At 37.2% G+C, this 18082-nt stretch overlaps 1 protein-coding gene and 1 long non-coding RNA gene across 4 annotated transcripts in view; both read left to right on the forward strand.

Moving 5' to 3' along the window:
• The window catches only part of UHRF2 (ubiquitin like with PHD and ring finger domains 2), an 82956-nt gene that overhangs the window by 25343 nt on the left and 39531 nt on the right, over window positions 1-18082 (forward strand). For all 3 annotated transcript variants that reach the window (XM_045467469.1, XM_045467468.1, XM_045467467.1), the window contains exon 4: window positions 11798-12016. In XM_045467469.1, the coding sequence (XP_045323425.1) occupies window positions 11798-12016 (219 nt within the window). The remainder of the gene's footprint in view (window positions 1-11797; window positions 12017-18082) is intronic.
• LOC123592459 lies at window positions 13740-14988 on the forward strand. The gene is made up of 2 exons (XR_006709785.1): window positions 13740-14579; window positions 14830-14988. It is a non-coding gene; the product is annotated as an uncharacterized LOC123592459 (long non-coding RNA).

Genomic DNA, 18082 nt, shown 5'->3' on the forward strand with positions numbered 1-18082 from the left:
AAAGCCAGGTTGGTAGATACTCTTAAATAATAGAGTTTTATCTTTAACATAGGTATTTAACATAATTATGTTGTTTATATTATTAAAACATAACGGTAGTTATCTACCATTGTTAATGTCTTATACAAATGATATTATTACCATGTAATATGTAAAGCCCTACTATAAGCAATTATAAGTTATTCTTAATTGTCTGAGTATGCTTTGCATTTAAGGTGTGACATTTTATTAAGCTGTTACATTAAGGTGTAACATTTTAGTAATGTTATCAGTTAGAATAAGAAATGCTTTTTGCATGCGGTATGACATTAAAGACGTGCTAAACTAGAACATGCCTCCAGGTGAATGGTGTTCTTATTTAAGCACGCTGTCTCCAGGAAGCCACGTTTTGAAGGAAAGTTTCAGTGATACCACTTTGTTAATACAGTTTGAGTCTAAAATTAGCATTAGCCTACAAGCCACATAAGGAAATGTAGTAGAAGAATAATACTCAATTTCCCTTAAATTTAACTCCCCTGTCTTTACTCAGTGGTTGTTTTGTGAGTTGAAAACAGACTTGGCTTTGCTAAACAGAGTTTAGAATAATCAAAAGCATGTACTCTGAAGGATAGCTCTAAAAGATATCCAAATATTTGGAGCAGTGCGAATGTTACTGAAGAAACTTAAGCTTAGGGATTTTTAAAAATTTTAATTTAAGTATAGTTAACATACAATGTTATATTAGTTTCAGGTGTACAACATAGTGATTCAACAATAAACAGGGATTTTTTTTATAATTTTTTTTCTCAATATTTATTTTTGAGAGAGAAGGGGGTGGGGCAGAGAGAGAGAGAAGGAGACTGAGGATCCGAAGGATCTGTGCTGACCACCCGGAACCTAATGAAGGGCTTGAACTCACAAACCGTGAGATCATGACCTGAGCTGAAGTTGGGCGCTTTAACCGACTGAGCGACCCAGGCACCCCTAAGCTTACAGATTTTTAAGCTTATCTAAGTAGTCTAAACTCTAAAGAATGCAAGTAGCTAACTAGAACGATTTATCTTACATTAGAGTAAAACCTTGACTTCAGGTTCTGAGAACAGGAAGTCATGTAATATAAGAGAAAGAAGGACCCTAGTTTCATACTTTGGTACGTTATAGAGTTGGCCCTCAGCACCATGTAGGTAAAGTTGACCTTGATAGATTCCTATCTCTCTGTGTTTCAGTCTTTGAGGATGTCTTGAGCCCTGTTTTAGAAGTTGTTCAGGCATCCAACATTTTGTAAAATATTTCAGCCGCCTACAGTTTTCCCCTGTGCAAATGCTGAAAAAAGTCCGCAGCTTGGGCCAATTTGCAGAGGTTGTCTTCAACCATACACTGGACCTCAAGGGATGGGGAGAATGGTGTTTTGGGGACTGCCTATAGCTGTCTTGAGTACTGGCGTAATTAACAGTTGAATTGACTACAGGTTTTTTGTTTTTTGTTTTTTGTTTTTAATTTTTTTTTTAACGTTTGTTTATTTTTGAGACAGAAAGAGACAGAGCATGAATGGGGGGAGGGTCAGAGAGAGGGAGACACAGAATCAGAAGGAGGCTCCAGGCTCCGAGCTGTCAGCACAGAGCCCAACGCGGGGCTCGAACTCGTGAACCACGAGATCATGACCTGAGCCCAAGTCGGACACTTAACCGACTGAGCCACCCAGGTGCCCCAGGGTTTTTGTTTTTAAGAACATCAAAAACAGTCTTTAAAAAGCCGGTATTAGCTCTTCATAGAATTCTGTGGTCCTGCTTAACTATCTAGCTCAAGGAAGGAGACTCAGAAGGATCTTTTCGAAATATAATGGTCATAGTTTATTACAGTTGATTAAGAGCCTTAGTTATATAAAAGTAGACTTTGTTATTTAATGCGTTACATCTTTCCAAACATTTGTAGACCTGGTATATCCCAAACACACTTAAGTTTGAACATGGTACCTGCTCCTCAAGGAAAAGTCGTAAGTACTGTGATAGAAATATGCACCCCTAGCTTTTAGAGTACCTAGGGCTCTAAGAGTACAAGGTAGAGGAGATAACTTTTGTATTCCTGAAGGAGAATAGCAGGGTACCAAGGATAAGTAGGAAACATAACAGGGTTACCTGAGGGTAGATTACTGTAGCTGGAGTGTAGGAGGTATATGGTGAGTAGTAAGCAGTAAAACTAAAGGTGAGTAAAGACTTTTCATTTAAACATGGCAGATTAAGATGGCTGTTTGTCTCCACTTCTTAAACCCTCCTAGAAGACAGTAAAAGAATAGATGCAAAAACCCCAAGGATAACAAATGAAATAGGAATAAAGTACACAGAAAAGAAAGCAGCTAACTTTTGGAAGGTACGAAGCTAATAGGTAAATGATACCTAACTTAGCAGGCTGGAGAAAACTGGAACCTAAAGGATGAGAAGCCAACAACAAGCAACTAAATTGGCATTGAAGAACCTTTGGAAGGCTCAGGCCTTGGATTTACGAGCTACTTTGGAGGTAGGCATATGGAACAAAACTGAGAACAAGAGGATTGGTTAATTAATATGAAAGAGCATTTTAACTACTCCCACCCTGCTCAGAGTTTAAACCAAGGAAGAGGGAGACTGTGTTAGGAAAATAAGAAGTAATGAAAGGAGATCCCAGCATGAAGCTGTGGAACAGGTATAGGCTTACAGAGCACAGAGCACACTAGTCCAGGTTAGACTAGGGTGAGGTCTCTAAAAAAGATGTTTTAAAGCCTGAAAGATTGGTTGAGTGCCTGAAATGTCTGAATGTACAGGAGTTTTAACAACAGGGGCAAAATGGAGGTAAAGTAATGATAAATACAGAACAGTTAAGCATTCAACAGAAAACAAAGCTGTGGAAGAAAGGACAGGTATTAAAGCATACTTTATTTTCTTGTGATTACTATTTAATCAACATGTTTTAAAAATCATAAAAAACATAGTTTTACAAAGTTTGTATAATATTCTTAAGAGCAACAAAAAGTTTGGGGTGCCTGGGTGGCTCAGTTGGTGAAGCATCTGACTCGATTTCAGCTCAGGTCATGATCTCACAGTTGGGAAGTTCAAGCCCCATGTGAGGCTCTGCAGTTACAGCTCCAAGCCTGCTTTGGATTCTCCCATCTTTCTTTCTCTCTGCCTCTCCCCTGCTCTCTCATTCTCTCTCTCTGTCTCTCAAAAACAAACAAACATTAAAAAAAAAAAAAGAAAAAAAAGAAAAAGTTTGTTGAAGGAGAATGGGATTTAGATCATCAGAGTTGGAATCATGTCTCTGCTTCCTGCTCCTGTCCAGAAAACCTCTGTGCCTCATCTGTAAAATGGGGCTTAGAAGAGCATACCTCTGTTCCAAGGATTGTAAATATATGTGCACACTTAAAGCAGCACTATGTGTTAGCAATTATAAAGAAGAGGAGAATGGAGACAAATGAACTATACATGGGGACTGGGTAGAATAATAGTTTAAAGTAAAAAATCAAAGTTCAAGCATGTTATTAAAAAATACAGATGTAAATAAAAGAAATAGCTAAGAATTGAAAATGGTTGCATCTGGGGAATATGAGCCAGGAATATGGTGGGCTAGGGCAGGCTGTTTATCCTCACAGTAAGCCATGAGTGTTAACTTTTTGGATTTTGTACATATATGGGAAAACTGAAAAAGCAGGATGAGCCTTTTGTTTGGATTTTAACCTGAACCACAAAGCATTGTATTATTTATTATAGAAATCTTTAGATTTATTCAGAGATTGAGAGAAAAGTATAACAAACCCATGCCCTAGCTTCAACCATTACGAACTCCTAGCCAGTGTTGTTTAAACCAGCATCCTCAGGCACCACTGGATTATTTTGAAGCAAGTCTCAAACCTTACCTCATCTCAACCAGTAAATGGTCTTATAGATGGCCTTAGTAGCTATGGTGGGTGCACTGCTCCCTTCAGAAAAAAACAAAAGCAAAAAAATGACTAGCTGCAAGGAATGAATGCAGTTAGCTGATAACTTTTAGCAACAGCACTTAGATAGCTGCCGCAGTGTTTGAGCCAAGATCACGCTCTCCAGGCATCCTCCAATGAGTTAGTGTGTGTGACCTGGCAGTTTCTGCTCACTATGGGACCATGTAGTCAGTTTCTGTACAGGGCTCACTGTTGGACTGGTCAGCTTTGTCAGAGTTGTACCACATTCTGATGCTTTTCTTGCCCAACTCTCCTTTCTTCTTTCAAAGTGATGGATCAACATGGTCTAAGGGCTTTTGCTATCTAGTCCAACTCTTTCTCCATAGCTTTTAAAGGTTCACCTTCATCTTAACATCTCGGGGCATTCAGCTTGCAAAATAGCTGACAGGATTCTTTTTAAAGTGTATAAGAGAAGAACTAACATATCAGATCTCAGGCTGATATTCTTTAAAAGGTCTGTTTGTACGGTGGACCTTTGGCTGGTGTTTGAGAAATTCACTTTCAGGAGGATTCTTACCATTCCCTGACTTAAAAAAACAAACCCACTGTGTCTAAACTGCAGACAGTATGGTTTATACTGAACACCTGCTTCTGGGAGTCTGGAATTTTGGTACGTGCTAGGAATTGAGTGCTTATGTGACCAGCCCCTAATAAAAATCTTGAGTATTCTTTACTACACATCCCTGGTACATAATACTTCACACGTGTTGTCATAATTTGTTGCTGGAGGAATTAAGCATATTTTGTGTGATTCCACTGGGAGAGGATTCTGACTGAGCTTGTACCTGATTTTTTCTGATTTCACTACGTGTGCCTTTTTTCCTTTGCTGATTTTGCTTTGTATCCTTTCACTGCAGTAAATCATAGCCATGGAAACAACCTTGTGAAAAAGAGTCCTGTGAGTTTCTGTAGTAAATCACTGAATCTTGGGGACCCTAGCAAGCCAACAAATCCCACATGAAATTTGTAATGATTCATGAATATCAAATGACCAGTCAATAGTCTGGTCTTTTCAAAAAATATATTCAGGTTGGCCAAATAGGGATCAAAAGCAAAATAAATCTACCCATTGCATTTAATTGATAGGTTAAGTTTCAACCTACAGATTTCACCCATTTTTCTCCCTTGCTAATTTATTTGCACAAGGCAAGTGACAGTTTATTCAGTTTTCAAAGTCCGGGCTTTCCTGATTACAACCCTGTAGTGGTATTTAACTTTTTTTTTCTGTTAATGTTAGTTTCCTGAAAGCTTATTAAAATTCCTTATTTGATAAGACTAGTTGAGAGATGATGTTTACTTACCTTTTGTAAGATATGGGGAGGCACATAATACCTGCTTCTTTCTCTTTTTTTGTCTTAAGATTTCGGTGTTGTCATCCTGATCCATTTATTGTGAAATTTGCTATTAGCTTTTTTTTTTAATTTTTTAAATGTTTTCATTTATTTTTGGAGGAGAGTGAGACAGCATGAGCGGGGGAAGCGGAAAGAGAGAGGGAGACACAGAATTTGAAGCAGGCTCCAGGCTCTGAGCTGTCAGCACAGAGCCCCATGTGGGGCTCGAACTCACGAACTGTGAGATCATGACCTGAGCCGAAGTCAGATGTTTAACCGACTGAGCCACCCAGGCACCCTACTATTAGCTTTTAATGGTTCTACAGCTATTTATCTTTACCTGTATCCACTATTTTGTCGTCTTGCAAAAAGGATGATACCTCATTCTATCTTTCCCTCATTTACTAGCTATAATTCTTTCATAAAGAACTTTAACAAGCAATTGGTTCATATATAAAAGGATAAACTATTGATTCCTGAACTTTTTGAGTGTTAAGAGTAAGTTCTTTATCATCCTCCAAAGGTTGGTCAACAAGATTAAAAATCTTAAGTGTCATTATGAATAGATTTTAACACCTGATTTAAAGCTCTTGGTGCCCAAATTGTCCCCTCTCTGGCCTGGGGAGGCTCCTTTGGGTTGATTTTCACACAACAGTTCTTGAGGGCTTTTTGCAAATAGGTACAGCAGGAGTCCCCAGCTCTTCTATTTCCTTCACAGGCCTGGATTCAGCCATTTCTTCGTGGAGTTCTAGTTCTTTTTAGAGATGGTATTTAGAGTGCATAGTCTGGGCTGCTCCATACTTGTTTAATCATATTTTTAGGTTTTCTGACTGGACACAGCTGGGAAATACTAAATATATACCATAGTTTTATATTGATATTATTTCTAGTTAAATTTAAAGGGTTATACTTTAATCTCTTTAATCTTCCATTTATTATTTTTTCTCTTGAAAAGCATGGTTCCTAATAACACCATTGATTTGCTTTATCCTATTCATTGTAGTTTCAGAATAGGCAGTAGTAATATTGCAAACAATATGATTATTGGAAAGTTGGTGCTTTTGTTTTTTACTTTATGTCCTTGGGAAACAACCCTGTATGGGATGTGTACTGTTAATTTAGTGTTTTTAAAGTGATTCCTGTCTATGTATTTAAGCCACCATGCTTTTGATTTTAAGGAATTTCTTACATTTTTTTTATATTTTGCTTTTATAAAACATTACATGATCTATAGGTAAATCTCCAAAACAAGATATATGAATAGAAGTGTCCATCCTGGTTTCTTCTATTTCTTACTTCTTTTTATAGTAACTATGTTTATTAGTTTTGGTTTATCCTTCTGTTTCAAAATAAACATATATACATATATATACACATACATACACTCACATCTATTTTTATATGTATACAAGTGTATTTTTATGTTTGTATTTCCACACACTTATTAGGTATAAAGTAGCACACTATAAACTTGTTTGCATCTTGCTTTTTTTTTTCTTAAGTTACTATAGAGCTCTCCATATATATTATTTCACTGTAGACAATTCTGTTCCTTTTTTTTTTTTTTTTTTTTTTAATTTTTTTTTCAAAGTTTTTATTTATTTTTGGGACAGAGAGAGACAGAGCATGAACGGGGGAGGGGCAGAGAGAGAGGGAGACACAGAATCGGAAACAGGCTCCAGGCTCTGAGCCATCAGCCCAGAGCCCGACGCGGGGCTCGAACTCACGGACCGCGAGATCGTGACCTGGCTGAAGTCGGACGCTTAACCGACTGCGCCACCCAGGCGCCCCATTCTGTTCCTTTTTATAGGAACATAATATTCCATTATGTAATTGTATCATGTTATTTCAAGTGGTTTTCTACTATGGATATTTGATTGTTTCTAGTCTTGCTATTATAGATAGTACATATATAAGTAGGCTTGTGTATGTGTCCTTTTTTCTTTTTAATGTTTATTTCTGAAAGAGTGGGAATGGTGGAGGGGCAGAGATAGAGGGGATAGAGGATCCAAAGCAGGCTCTGCACTGACTGCAGAGAGCCTGATGTAGGGCTCAGACTCACAAACCATGAGATCATGACCTGAGCCAAAGTCAGATGCTCAACTGACTGAGCCACCAGGGCGTCCACCAATGTGTCCTTTCACAAGGATTTTTGTTATCTATGTTTGGGATGGATTCCTAGAAGTAGAATTCTGGATCAAAAGGTAAACATAGGCAATTTTGCTGGTTATTGCTAAATTTCTCTTTACAAGGGGACAATACTACTTTGTATTCCCATCAGCAATGTTTGAGAATACTTGTTTTCCCTCAACCTGTGAACAGACCATTATCAAACTTCACAAAATATTTTGAGGTATGATCATAAAGACAGGGAGCTATGTTGGGCTTTGACAATAGTCTTAGAGAAATGCAGGTCTTCACTAAGGATGTACAATTACATTAAAGTAGTGTCAAAGGTATAGCATAAGGAGGACTTATTAACTGGATGAAGGCATTATAAGAGGAATCAGGGGTAATTCCTGAGTTTCTGGGAATATGAATAGTTTGCTCAGAGAATACCAAACATCAGATTATAGGATGGGAAATTCCATCTTGGTTGCCTTGAATTTGAAGTGCTTCTGAGATATCTGTTAGAAATGTAGTTGGATATGTGAGTCTGAAGAAAATTGCAATTATAGTAGAGTTTATGTGTTCCCATTCTGTTTACGCTAAGATGTCTGTAGGTGAAGATGCTCAGGTAAATAGTAATAATATTTGAGTGTTTGGCATGCTCTTGATTTTGGTAAGGGTGGTTTTATGTGCCCCTTCCATGTTTGTGTTTATACACAGCATTGACTTAGCATCTTTTTGTGGCTGGAATTAGAAGAAGTATACTTAATTTTCATGACTTACCTTCTATAGACTAGTAGTATATACATATAGAGTATATGTATGTATAATTGTTATGAAATTGTACAAATTTATTCCATGGCAAATATAGCTTATATTCCCTTGCTGTGGTGTATGGGATGGTTTATTTTGCCTTGTCTCTGATAAACATGATTTTATATACAAATTTGAAACTTTGGTCAAGTTTTCTACTTTAAAATATTTCCTTAGTGTCTACTTTTGACAAACTTAGGCAAATGGAGAATTGTTTTGCCATTGAAATATGCTTTCTTCCTGTATTAAACATACAGAGATGCATGATAATGTCATGATGTCAAAGTATAATTTTCACATTACAGCTGAAAAAGGAATCTCATCTAAAAGAATAGTTTTCTATTCTTATATGGTCTTAAGAATATTGAAGAAGGAAACAAGTTCACAAACTTCAGAATTAGAGAAGTCCTAAAAAAAATCTAGTTTAACTTCATTTTACAGGTTAGGAAAAATGTTGGTTATTTTTGTGACCAAACCATTGTGAAACAACATGAGTGTATAAGCCCCAAGTGTTAGAGACTTCTAAATTTAGATTTGACCATTAAAATTTTTTTAAATATTTGTTTATTTTTGAGAGAGAGAGAGACAGAGCACAAGCAGGGGAGGGCAGAGAGAGAGAGAGAGACACAGAATCCAAAGCAGGCTCCAGGCTCTGGGCTGTTTGCACGGAGCCCAACACGGGGCTTGAACTCATGAACCATGAGATCATGACCTGAGCCAGAGTCTGACGCTTAACTGACTGAGCCACTCAGATGCCCCAAGATTTGACCATTAAAAAATGGGATTGAAATAGAAGAGCAGAACCATAAACCTGATGTTGTAATTGTCAGTTTCTTTCTTTATGATTATTTCTGTGGGATAATAACAATATCTTAACTAACATTTACTTAGCCTATTATGTACTATTTTAAGCACTTTACAAGTCTTCTCATTTTAGTTCTCAAAACAACCACATGACGTACAGTTAGTTATCATTAAGCTACATTTTACACATGACAGAGTATTAGTAAGGGTACAGAATTTTCCCAGGGAGTCCCAATAGCAGGAAGCTAAAATGGGAATTTAAACTCAGCCAGTGAAGACACCGGGATGATAAAGGACTCAAAACCTTTTTCTGTAAGTTGAAGATATTTTTACTTAGAAGAGAAGATTGAGGGTGGTGGGGACATTGAGACCATCAAATATTAAGTCTTCTGTGGATAGAGTATATGGATTCCTTCATGGAATTTGGGCATAGAATGAGTTCCAAAGCTTATGTTTGATCCAGTATCAAGTATGTTCTCCTTTTTATGTCAGAGCTATGTGAAGATAGAATGGCTTTTCTTAGGGTTAAAATTTACCCCCTTGGGGTACCTGGGTGGCTTGGTCAGTGAAGCAGTGGTCTCTTGGTTTCAGCTCAGGCCGTGACCTCACTATTCACAGGTTAGAGCCCTGCATCAGGCTTCACACTGAAGGTGCAGGGCCTGCTTGGGATTCTCTTTCTGTGCCTCCCCTGCTTGCACTCTCTCAAATAAATTTGAAAAAACAACAACAACAAAAAACTGCCCTCTCATCACAGTCCAAGCAGAGGTTACGTGATTTTTTGGAATGCTTGTGGTAGAAGGGAATTAAGGCAATAAGAAGGTAAATAGACGAGATCCACTTTGAGGCCCTTTGCTAATCCTGAGATTTTTGGATGATTAACTAAAGATCCCACCTAGAATTAATACCCATTTTCTCTAAATGAGTTAAATATACTGTGAGAGTCATAGGCTTTCATAGTACTTGGTTTCTTCAGAAGAACCAAGGCTTTCTGCTAGAGATGCTTCCAGTTTCAGACCCACTTACATTTTGAGCAGGCCACTCAGTTGGTTAAGGGTTAATGGTCTTTACTCTTAGTTTCTACCTTCTTAATATTGTCACAGTAGGCTATGCTACTTATTCTTGTATTCTTAGAGCACACTAGGTTATCAGACTCGAGCATGCTTTTCAGTTACTAAGAGGATTTGTGAAATCAATTGCTAGGCCTTATTCCCAGATTATCTGACTCATTAGATCCAAAGTAGAGCCCAAGAATTTGCATTTGTAGCATATTCCCAGATGATGTTGATTCTGTTGATCATACTTTGAGAAACACCATTATATTACAGTAGTTTGGCCTACCCAAAAGACTGAGCTTTACAGGAGTAGGAACCAGACATTACTCATTTCTTTGCCCCCTTCCCTACTCCCAAGCAATACATAGGGGCAACCGGTCTTAATTTTTTTTTTTTTTTTTTCAACGTTTATTTATTTTGGGACAGAGAGAGACAGAGCATGAACGGGGGAGGGGCAGACAGAGAGGGAGACACAGAATCGGAAACAGGCTCCAGGCTCTGAGCCATCAGCCCAGAGCCCGACGCGGGGCTCGAACTCACGGACCGCGAGATCGTGACCTGGCTGAAGTCGGACGCTTAACCGACTGCGCCACCCAGGCGCCCCAGCCGGTCTTAATTTTATAGAAACCACTACAGACTATTACATTGCTGTCTTTCGCCTTGTTGATACCAGAAGTTAGGACTGAAAATTTAGAAAACTTCTGAAGCTTTAGGTTCAGATCAGTTTTGTTTTTTATGTTAAGCTTACCATTAGAAGCACAAAATCAAGATTCTGCTAGAATTATTTCGCACAGTTCCACTCTCTGATATATACAAGTTTCTTTTTCTTTTTTTTTTTTTTTTTTGCCATTACTAGACTACATGGCTACATGTAAGAACTAGAATTTTACCTCTCTCTTCCTGGAAAAATGGAGGCTATTGAAATGTGCTAAGTTGTGTAAAGCAAACAGCAGATCTCAAACTGATTTCAAGTTCAGGAAGAGGTCCACATCTAGTCCCGTTAAAGTAATTTTTTTTTTTAACATTTATTTATTTTTGAGAGAGAGAGAGAGACACAGAGCATGAGTGGAGGAGGGACAGAGAGAGAGAGAGACAGAGACAGAATCTGAAACAGGCTCCAGGCTCTGAGTTCTCAGCATAGAGCCTAAGGCAGGGCTCAAACTCACAAACCGTGAGATCATGACCTGAGCCAAAGTCAGACACTTAACTGACTGAGCCACCCAGGCACCCACTGTTAAAGTAATTCTTAAGTTTAGGTTAAAAAAATGGAATAAGAAGAACTTGGGTTTTTTACCTACCCCTACCCGCACCCCTCAAGCTAGCAAAGAATGTCTTACTAAAATTTTAGCAAGAACTTTATTCTGGCAATTAAAATCATGAAAAGATGTCATTTAAGTTAAATTAAGAATGATTTGATTCTTTATATGTTGCATATAGTTTTCGTCTTTGGTAGTAATCATAAGCAGCATTCTTTTTTTTTGTTTAATGTTTTTAATGCTTTTTTTATATATTTTTGGGAGCAAGAGAGAGACAGAGTGTGAGTGGGGAGGGGCAGAGAGAGGAAGACAGAATCTATAGCAGGCTCTAGGCTCTGAGCTCTCAGCACAGAGCCTGACGTGGAGCTTGAACCCACGAACTGTGAGATCATGACCTGAGCCCAAGTCTGACGCTTAACTGACGAACCACCCAGGCCCCCCCATAAGCAACATTCTTATGTGATTCTTCTCTTTTTCTCTCCTCAGATATCCAGAAAGTGGTACTGTAGAAATAAATGTCAAGGATCTTCGACCACGAGCTAGAACCAATTTGAAATGGAATGAACTAAATATTGGTGATGTGGTAATGGTTAATTACTCTGTAGAAAATCCTAGTAACAGAGGATTTTGGTTTGATGCAGAAATTACTGCACTGAAGACCATCTCAAGAACCAAAAAAGAACTTCGTGTGAATATTATCTTAGGGTAAGATGCTCTACACTGATACCCTATAATTGCTGAAGTAATCAAGGAATGTAATTCTTAGGTATTACTCACATGTTCCTCAGTAAAAAAGATGTAATCTATGAAAGATAAAAATTTACATGCTAAAAGAGAACTGTTTTATACAAATTCTTGAGATTTTTTTTCTTTCCTTTTTTTTTTTTTTTTTTTTATAAGAATGGCCCTTAAATGTCTATCACTGCTTTAAGACTGGAGATACTATTTGAAAGCATCTTGGAAATAACTGAGTATTAGAGAAATCCTTGCTTACCTCACAGAGGATGTATGTTGATGTAGTAACAGTGACTATCAGCCTAATCAGCTATCTGCAGTACTTGTAAGACTAGCTGAAACTTTCCTTCATAGTAATTTTCTTAAGTTTACAGAATTTAACAAGCTTAACGAAGAGAATTCAAAATGTAAAACGTCACCCAAAATGCCAAATTACTTAACCGCTATTTCCATCATTAATTCACTAATTTACTTTTTGAAAAGTCTCTTAAACTGTTTCTAGTTCTTATAATGTTTAAGTAAACAATCTTGGATTATGTATTTTGTGCTCTGCTTTTTTTGTAGAATGAATTCTTAGAAGAACATTTCTGTTGAGCAGTGGGGATTCTAGAATGACCCTGGCAGTTGTGCGTGTGTGTGTGTGTGTGTGTATAAATATGTATGTATTTATATATGAAGCAGCCACACTAATGCTTGTCAAATTCTGAACAGAATTATTATATATAATATATATTGGATAGATAATAATTTATATGTTAAATATAATGGCTGTGTTCTGTCTTGTAACAAATCTGAGGTCAAGCATCTGCTTATGATTAGTAATACAAAGTAGGGGTCTATAAACTATAGCCTACTGGCTACCTGATTTTAGGAAAATAGTTCTTGGAATGCCTATCCATTTGCACATGATCTATGGCTGTTTTTGTATTGAAAAACATTGTTCAATGTTTCAATGCATACCATTACAGTAATGTGTACTGAAAATATAAGACTCCCTGGCTTGCAAAATCTAAAGTACTTACTTTCTGACTCTTGATGAAAAAGTTTGCTGACTCTTACAATAAAGAAAAATAATGTGAGGTACTGATAATAACTTATACTTTAGAAAATGGTTTCTGAACTTTCTACAAACAGAATCACACTTCCAGGTAAAGATGTAACTCACAGACTTCCAAGCAGCTTGAAATTCTGATAAGGATATAAATCATGAAGAAAAAGAAAAGGCATCTATATAAATTAGTATATAGGGAGCCTTATAATGTACTTGAGTACAGGAAGTACAAAAACAGCATGTATACATAATAGGAAGAGGTAACAGTACTCATAGTATAGAGTAAAAAAAAAACAAAAAAAAACAAAAAACCAGCTCACTATTTAAAAAGTTTTCCCTTAGTGATTCTGAAGTACAGTTAGAGTGGAGCACCCTGGCTTTAGGGACTAGAACTACAATTGAGTGGAAATTATAGATAGGCAAACAATTAGAACAATTATGTGATGCCTCTCCCAGTAGTGCAACATGCTGTCCTGTAACACGTTATGTTCTGTCATTTAAGGTTTTTTTAAAAAAATTTTTATTTAAAATTTAGTTTATTACATTTACTTATTTTTGAGAGACAGTGAGAGCATGAGCAGGGGAGGGGCAGAGAGAGTGGGAGACACAGAATCTGAAGCAGGCTCCAAGCTCTGAGGAAGCATTCAGCACAGAACCCGACGCAGGGCTCAAACCCACGAACCATGAGATCATGACCTGAGCCAAAGTCAGACACTTAACTGACTGAGCCACCCAGGCGCCCCTGTCATTTAAGTATTTACTAGATGTGTTAGGAACATGAGAGCCGAAAAGGAGCCAGTGTGGTATGTGGCTTGTGGATAGAATTTTTTTTCCCCCATGTTTAAAAGTCTTTTCTCATTACTAGAAAGAGTGGATAAAAAATCAGAATGAAGGTATAAATGTATTCTGACGTTGATAGTTTGGAGCTGTTCCAAACTTTGCTGTTGTGACATTATCCCCGTGTTCTGGTGCTTATGTGCATTAATTTCTGTGGGACGCATCTTGTCTAGAAGTAGAATTGCTGGATTGTAAAACCTGTACATCTTTAATAGGTAGGACCAAATATTTAAGGGGCTGTATCACATTACACTTCTACAGCAGTATTAGAGGTCTCATTGCTCTGCATTCTCATCCACACTTAATTTTGTTAGACTTGAATTTTTGCTAATCAGGTGGGTGTAGAATAAAATAGTATATCATTATGGTTTTGATTTGTATTTCCTTGACTACTAAGGAGATTGATAACCTTATGTTTATTGTCAATTTAGATATCTTTTGTGAGGACTCTGTTCCAAACATAAATGTTTTGTTGTTACTAGGCAGTCTGTTATTAGGTAGTCTGTATTACTGATTTTTTTATATTACTAATTTTTTAGGAGTTCTAATTGGGGGGCTTGGCCATTTCAGTTATGTGTAGAGAAAATATCTTTTATAGCTTTTTTCATGTTATGAATAATATTCTTAACCTTAAAACTATCTGAGGTAGGGGCGCCTGGGTGGCGCAGTCGGTTAAGCGTCCGACTTCAGCCAGGTCACGATCTTGCGGTCCGTGAGTTCGAGCCCCGCGTCGGGCTCTGGGCTGATGGCTCAGAGCCTGGAGCCTGTTTCCGATTCTGTGTCTCCCTCTCTCTCTGCCCCTCCCCCGTTCATGCTCTGTCTCTCTCTGTCCCAAAAATAAATAAATGTTGAAAAAAAAAAATTCAAAACAAAACAAAACAAAAAACTATCTGAGGTGATGGAAGTTAACTTTTTGTGGTAATCATTTGTCAGTATATGTATCTATCAAATCATTATGGTGTATAGTTACACAGTATATGTCAATTACATCTCAATAAAACATGGCATTGGCAGGGGAAAAACTTTTTCTGCCCAGAATGCATTATTATTTTAAGCAGCTTTGTGGTTTTATCTTTCTTTAGTAGGCCTTTAATCCATTTGAAGTAGGTTTTTGTGTACAGTGTGAGGGTTTGACTTACCTTGATATATATGGATAATCATTTTTCCTCGCATCATTTATTAAAAAGCCCATTTTGGGGGGCACCTGGGCGGCTCAGTTGGTTGGGTGTCTGACTTCAGCTCAGGACATGATCTTACAGTTCGTGGGTTCGAGCCCTGCATGGGGTTCTGTGCTGACAGCTCAGAGCCTGTAACCTGTTTTGGATTCTGTCTCCCTCTCTCTGCCCCTCCCCCACTTGCATTCTGTCTCTGTCTCTCAAAAAATGAATAAACATTTAAAAAAAAAAAATGAGGGGCGCCTGGGTGGCGCAGTCGGTTAAGCGTCCGACTTCAGCCAGGTCACGATCTCGCGGTCCGTGAGTTCGAGCCCCGCGTCAGGCTCTGGGCTGATGGCTCAGAGCCTGGAGCCTGTTTCCGATTCTGTGTTTCCCTCTCTCTCTGCCCCTCCCCCATTCATGCTCTGTCTCTCTCTGTCCCAAAAATAAATAAACGTTGAAAAAAAAATTAAAAAATAAAAAATAAAAATAAATAAATAAAATAAAAAATGAAGGGGTGTCTGGGTGGCTCAGTCAGTTGGGCATCTGACTTCAGCTTAGGTCATGATCTCACCGTTTGTGAGTTTGAGCTCTGCTGACAGCTCAGAGCCTGCTTCAGATCCTGTGTCTCCCTCTCTCTCTGCCCCTCCTCTGCTTGTTCTATCAGTAATGAAAAAAAATTTTTTGACAATTAAAAAAAAATAAAAAGCCCATTTTTGAGGGAGAGAGGCTAAAATAAAACCCACTTTTCCCTCACTGATTTTCAGTATCCCCTCATATCAAGTGACTATATTTGATGCATCCATCTGATGTCTGTTCTATACCATGGGTCTATGTTGTGTGTCCTGATAGCAGTTCCACACTTTAATGATACGATACAACAGGGCTTCCTACCTTGCTCTTCAGTAGTTCTCTATTTTCTTAGGTCTGTGTGCTTTTATTTCAATTTTCCAAGTCATCTTGGTAATTTAAACATAAAAACCATTGGGAATTGAATACGTATTGTGTTGACTCTAATCCATGAATGTGCCTGTTCTCCACTTATTTAGGTCTTTAATGTGTTTTTCTCATGTTTTTATTAGGTTGAACCACATAAAATGTCTTTGTAGGTTCAAAATAATTGAATGTTGGCAATTATATGGTAGATCCTGATTTAATGCCGTCCAGAGATCTGATCTTATATGGGTGTCTGTTATCCTTATTTAACTTCAGGTACTACTTGTTATTCCTGTAAATGGTATTTTTATTTCATTTTCCTTTATTAGTGGTATACAAGTAACCTTTGATCTTGGATCTAGTAGCCTTACTAGATTTATTAGTTTTAATTTACATGTCGATTTTTTGGGGAATCTTTATTATTATAATCATCATGTGTGAATTATGACATTTTTGTCTTTTGATTTCTTTTATTCACCAACTGAATTTAGTATGTTGTTGAAAGGAAGTGATGATAGCAGGCATCTTTTTTCTCCTTTATCTCTATAAAAAAAACTTTCAAAATCTCACCAATATCTATAGTGTTTGACATAAGTATTTTGTGGATACTTTGTGTGGGATTTTTGCATTGTGTTAATGACTAAAATTTGCATGTTAGTTTTCCTATTTAACTGTCCTTCACAAATTATTCAGATTTTATAAAATAATGAGAATATTCTTTATCTTATGGTGGAGTTTTGTTTCCTTTTCTTGAATGGTATAACTTCTCACTAAAGCCTTCTTTGTGGGAAGGATTTTTATAATTGGTTAATTTCTATAATGATCATAGGGCAATCCAGATTTTCTACTTCTTGAAATAGAATTTTTTTTTTTTTAAGGAACTTGATTTTATCTAAATTTTATTTAAACTTCAGCTTTGATACTCTCTATTGTATTGAAGGTGCAAAGGAAGTAGTAAATATAGGACATGATTTTTAATCTGCCTTGGATATTTGATAAGGGAACTCGGAGTTAAAGTTCATGCTTGTTTCTATTTTTAATCTGTGACTACTAAAAAGTGAATATGCTTAAACTGTCTAGCGATCAAATTCTATTTTTAGCTTATTTTCTGTTTATATTTTAGCTTTGAAAAAAATTCACAACAAAAGTTTAGGAGTTTTAAGTCCATTTTTCAAAATACTTTGTTCAGTTTCTATTGTGATGCATATTCATTTAATACCACATGAAGTTATATTAGTTTAGATATTTATAAGTAGAATTTGAGGGGCACCTGGGTGGCTCAGACCGTTAAGTGTCCAACACTTGGTTTTGGCTCAGGTCCTGATCTCAGAGTTTGTAAGATTGAGCCCAGAGATAGGCTTGTGCCCTGACAGCACCGAGCCTGCTTGGGATTCTCTCTCTCTCCCTACCCCTATACCCCTCCCCTGCCCCTCCTCCACTCATGTGCGCATGTGCGCTCTCAAATTTTTTTTTTAACAAAAACTTAGCCTTTAAAGACAAAAAAGTAGAATTTGAATCCTATAGGAAGAAAATCCTTTATCTAAAGCTAAAGTAAGCTATGGATGTACTTTATTTTCAGTGTCCTTTTTCTAGGGCTTTTTACTTACTAAATTTTATCCAACTCGTTTATCATCACATCTCTTTAGTGATATTCTTATTATTGTACCATTCTTACACACTACAATTTTGGTGACCATATCAAGTTATAAATCAAAGTTTACTGTATTTTAACCATATTGGCCTCTTTGTGGTGCTTAATCATATAAACATGCTTCTGCTTCAGAGCCCTTGCCATTTGCTGTTCCTCTGCCTGGTCTGCTCCACGCATATCCTTATTTGGCTTGCTCTGTGTCTTGTCTTGGTTGTTTGTTCAGACATCACTTCAAAAGAAGCCTTTAATGTTGTATAACATTACATATGTACATGCATGGCATTGAATTGTTTCCTTACTCTTTCTTTGTGGTATTGATTATCACCTGAGATTTCTCTCTCTTGCCCTACTTGTAGTAGTTTCCTGTTGTTGCTGCAACAAATTCATAAATTTAATGGCTTAAATAG

Source organism: Leopardus geoffroyi, chromosome D4 (genome assembly GCF_018350155.1).
Source record: "Leopardus geoffroyi isolate Oge1 chromosome D4, O.geoffroyi_Oge1_pat1.0, whole genome shotgun sequence".
Lineage (NCBI taxonomy): Eukaryota > Metazoa > Chordata > Mammalia > Carnivora > Felidae > Leopardus > Leopardus geoffroyi.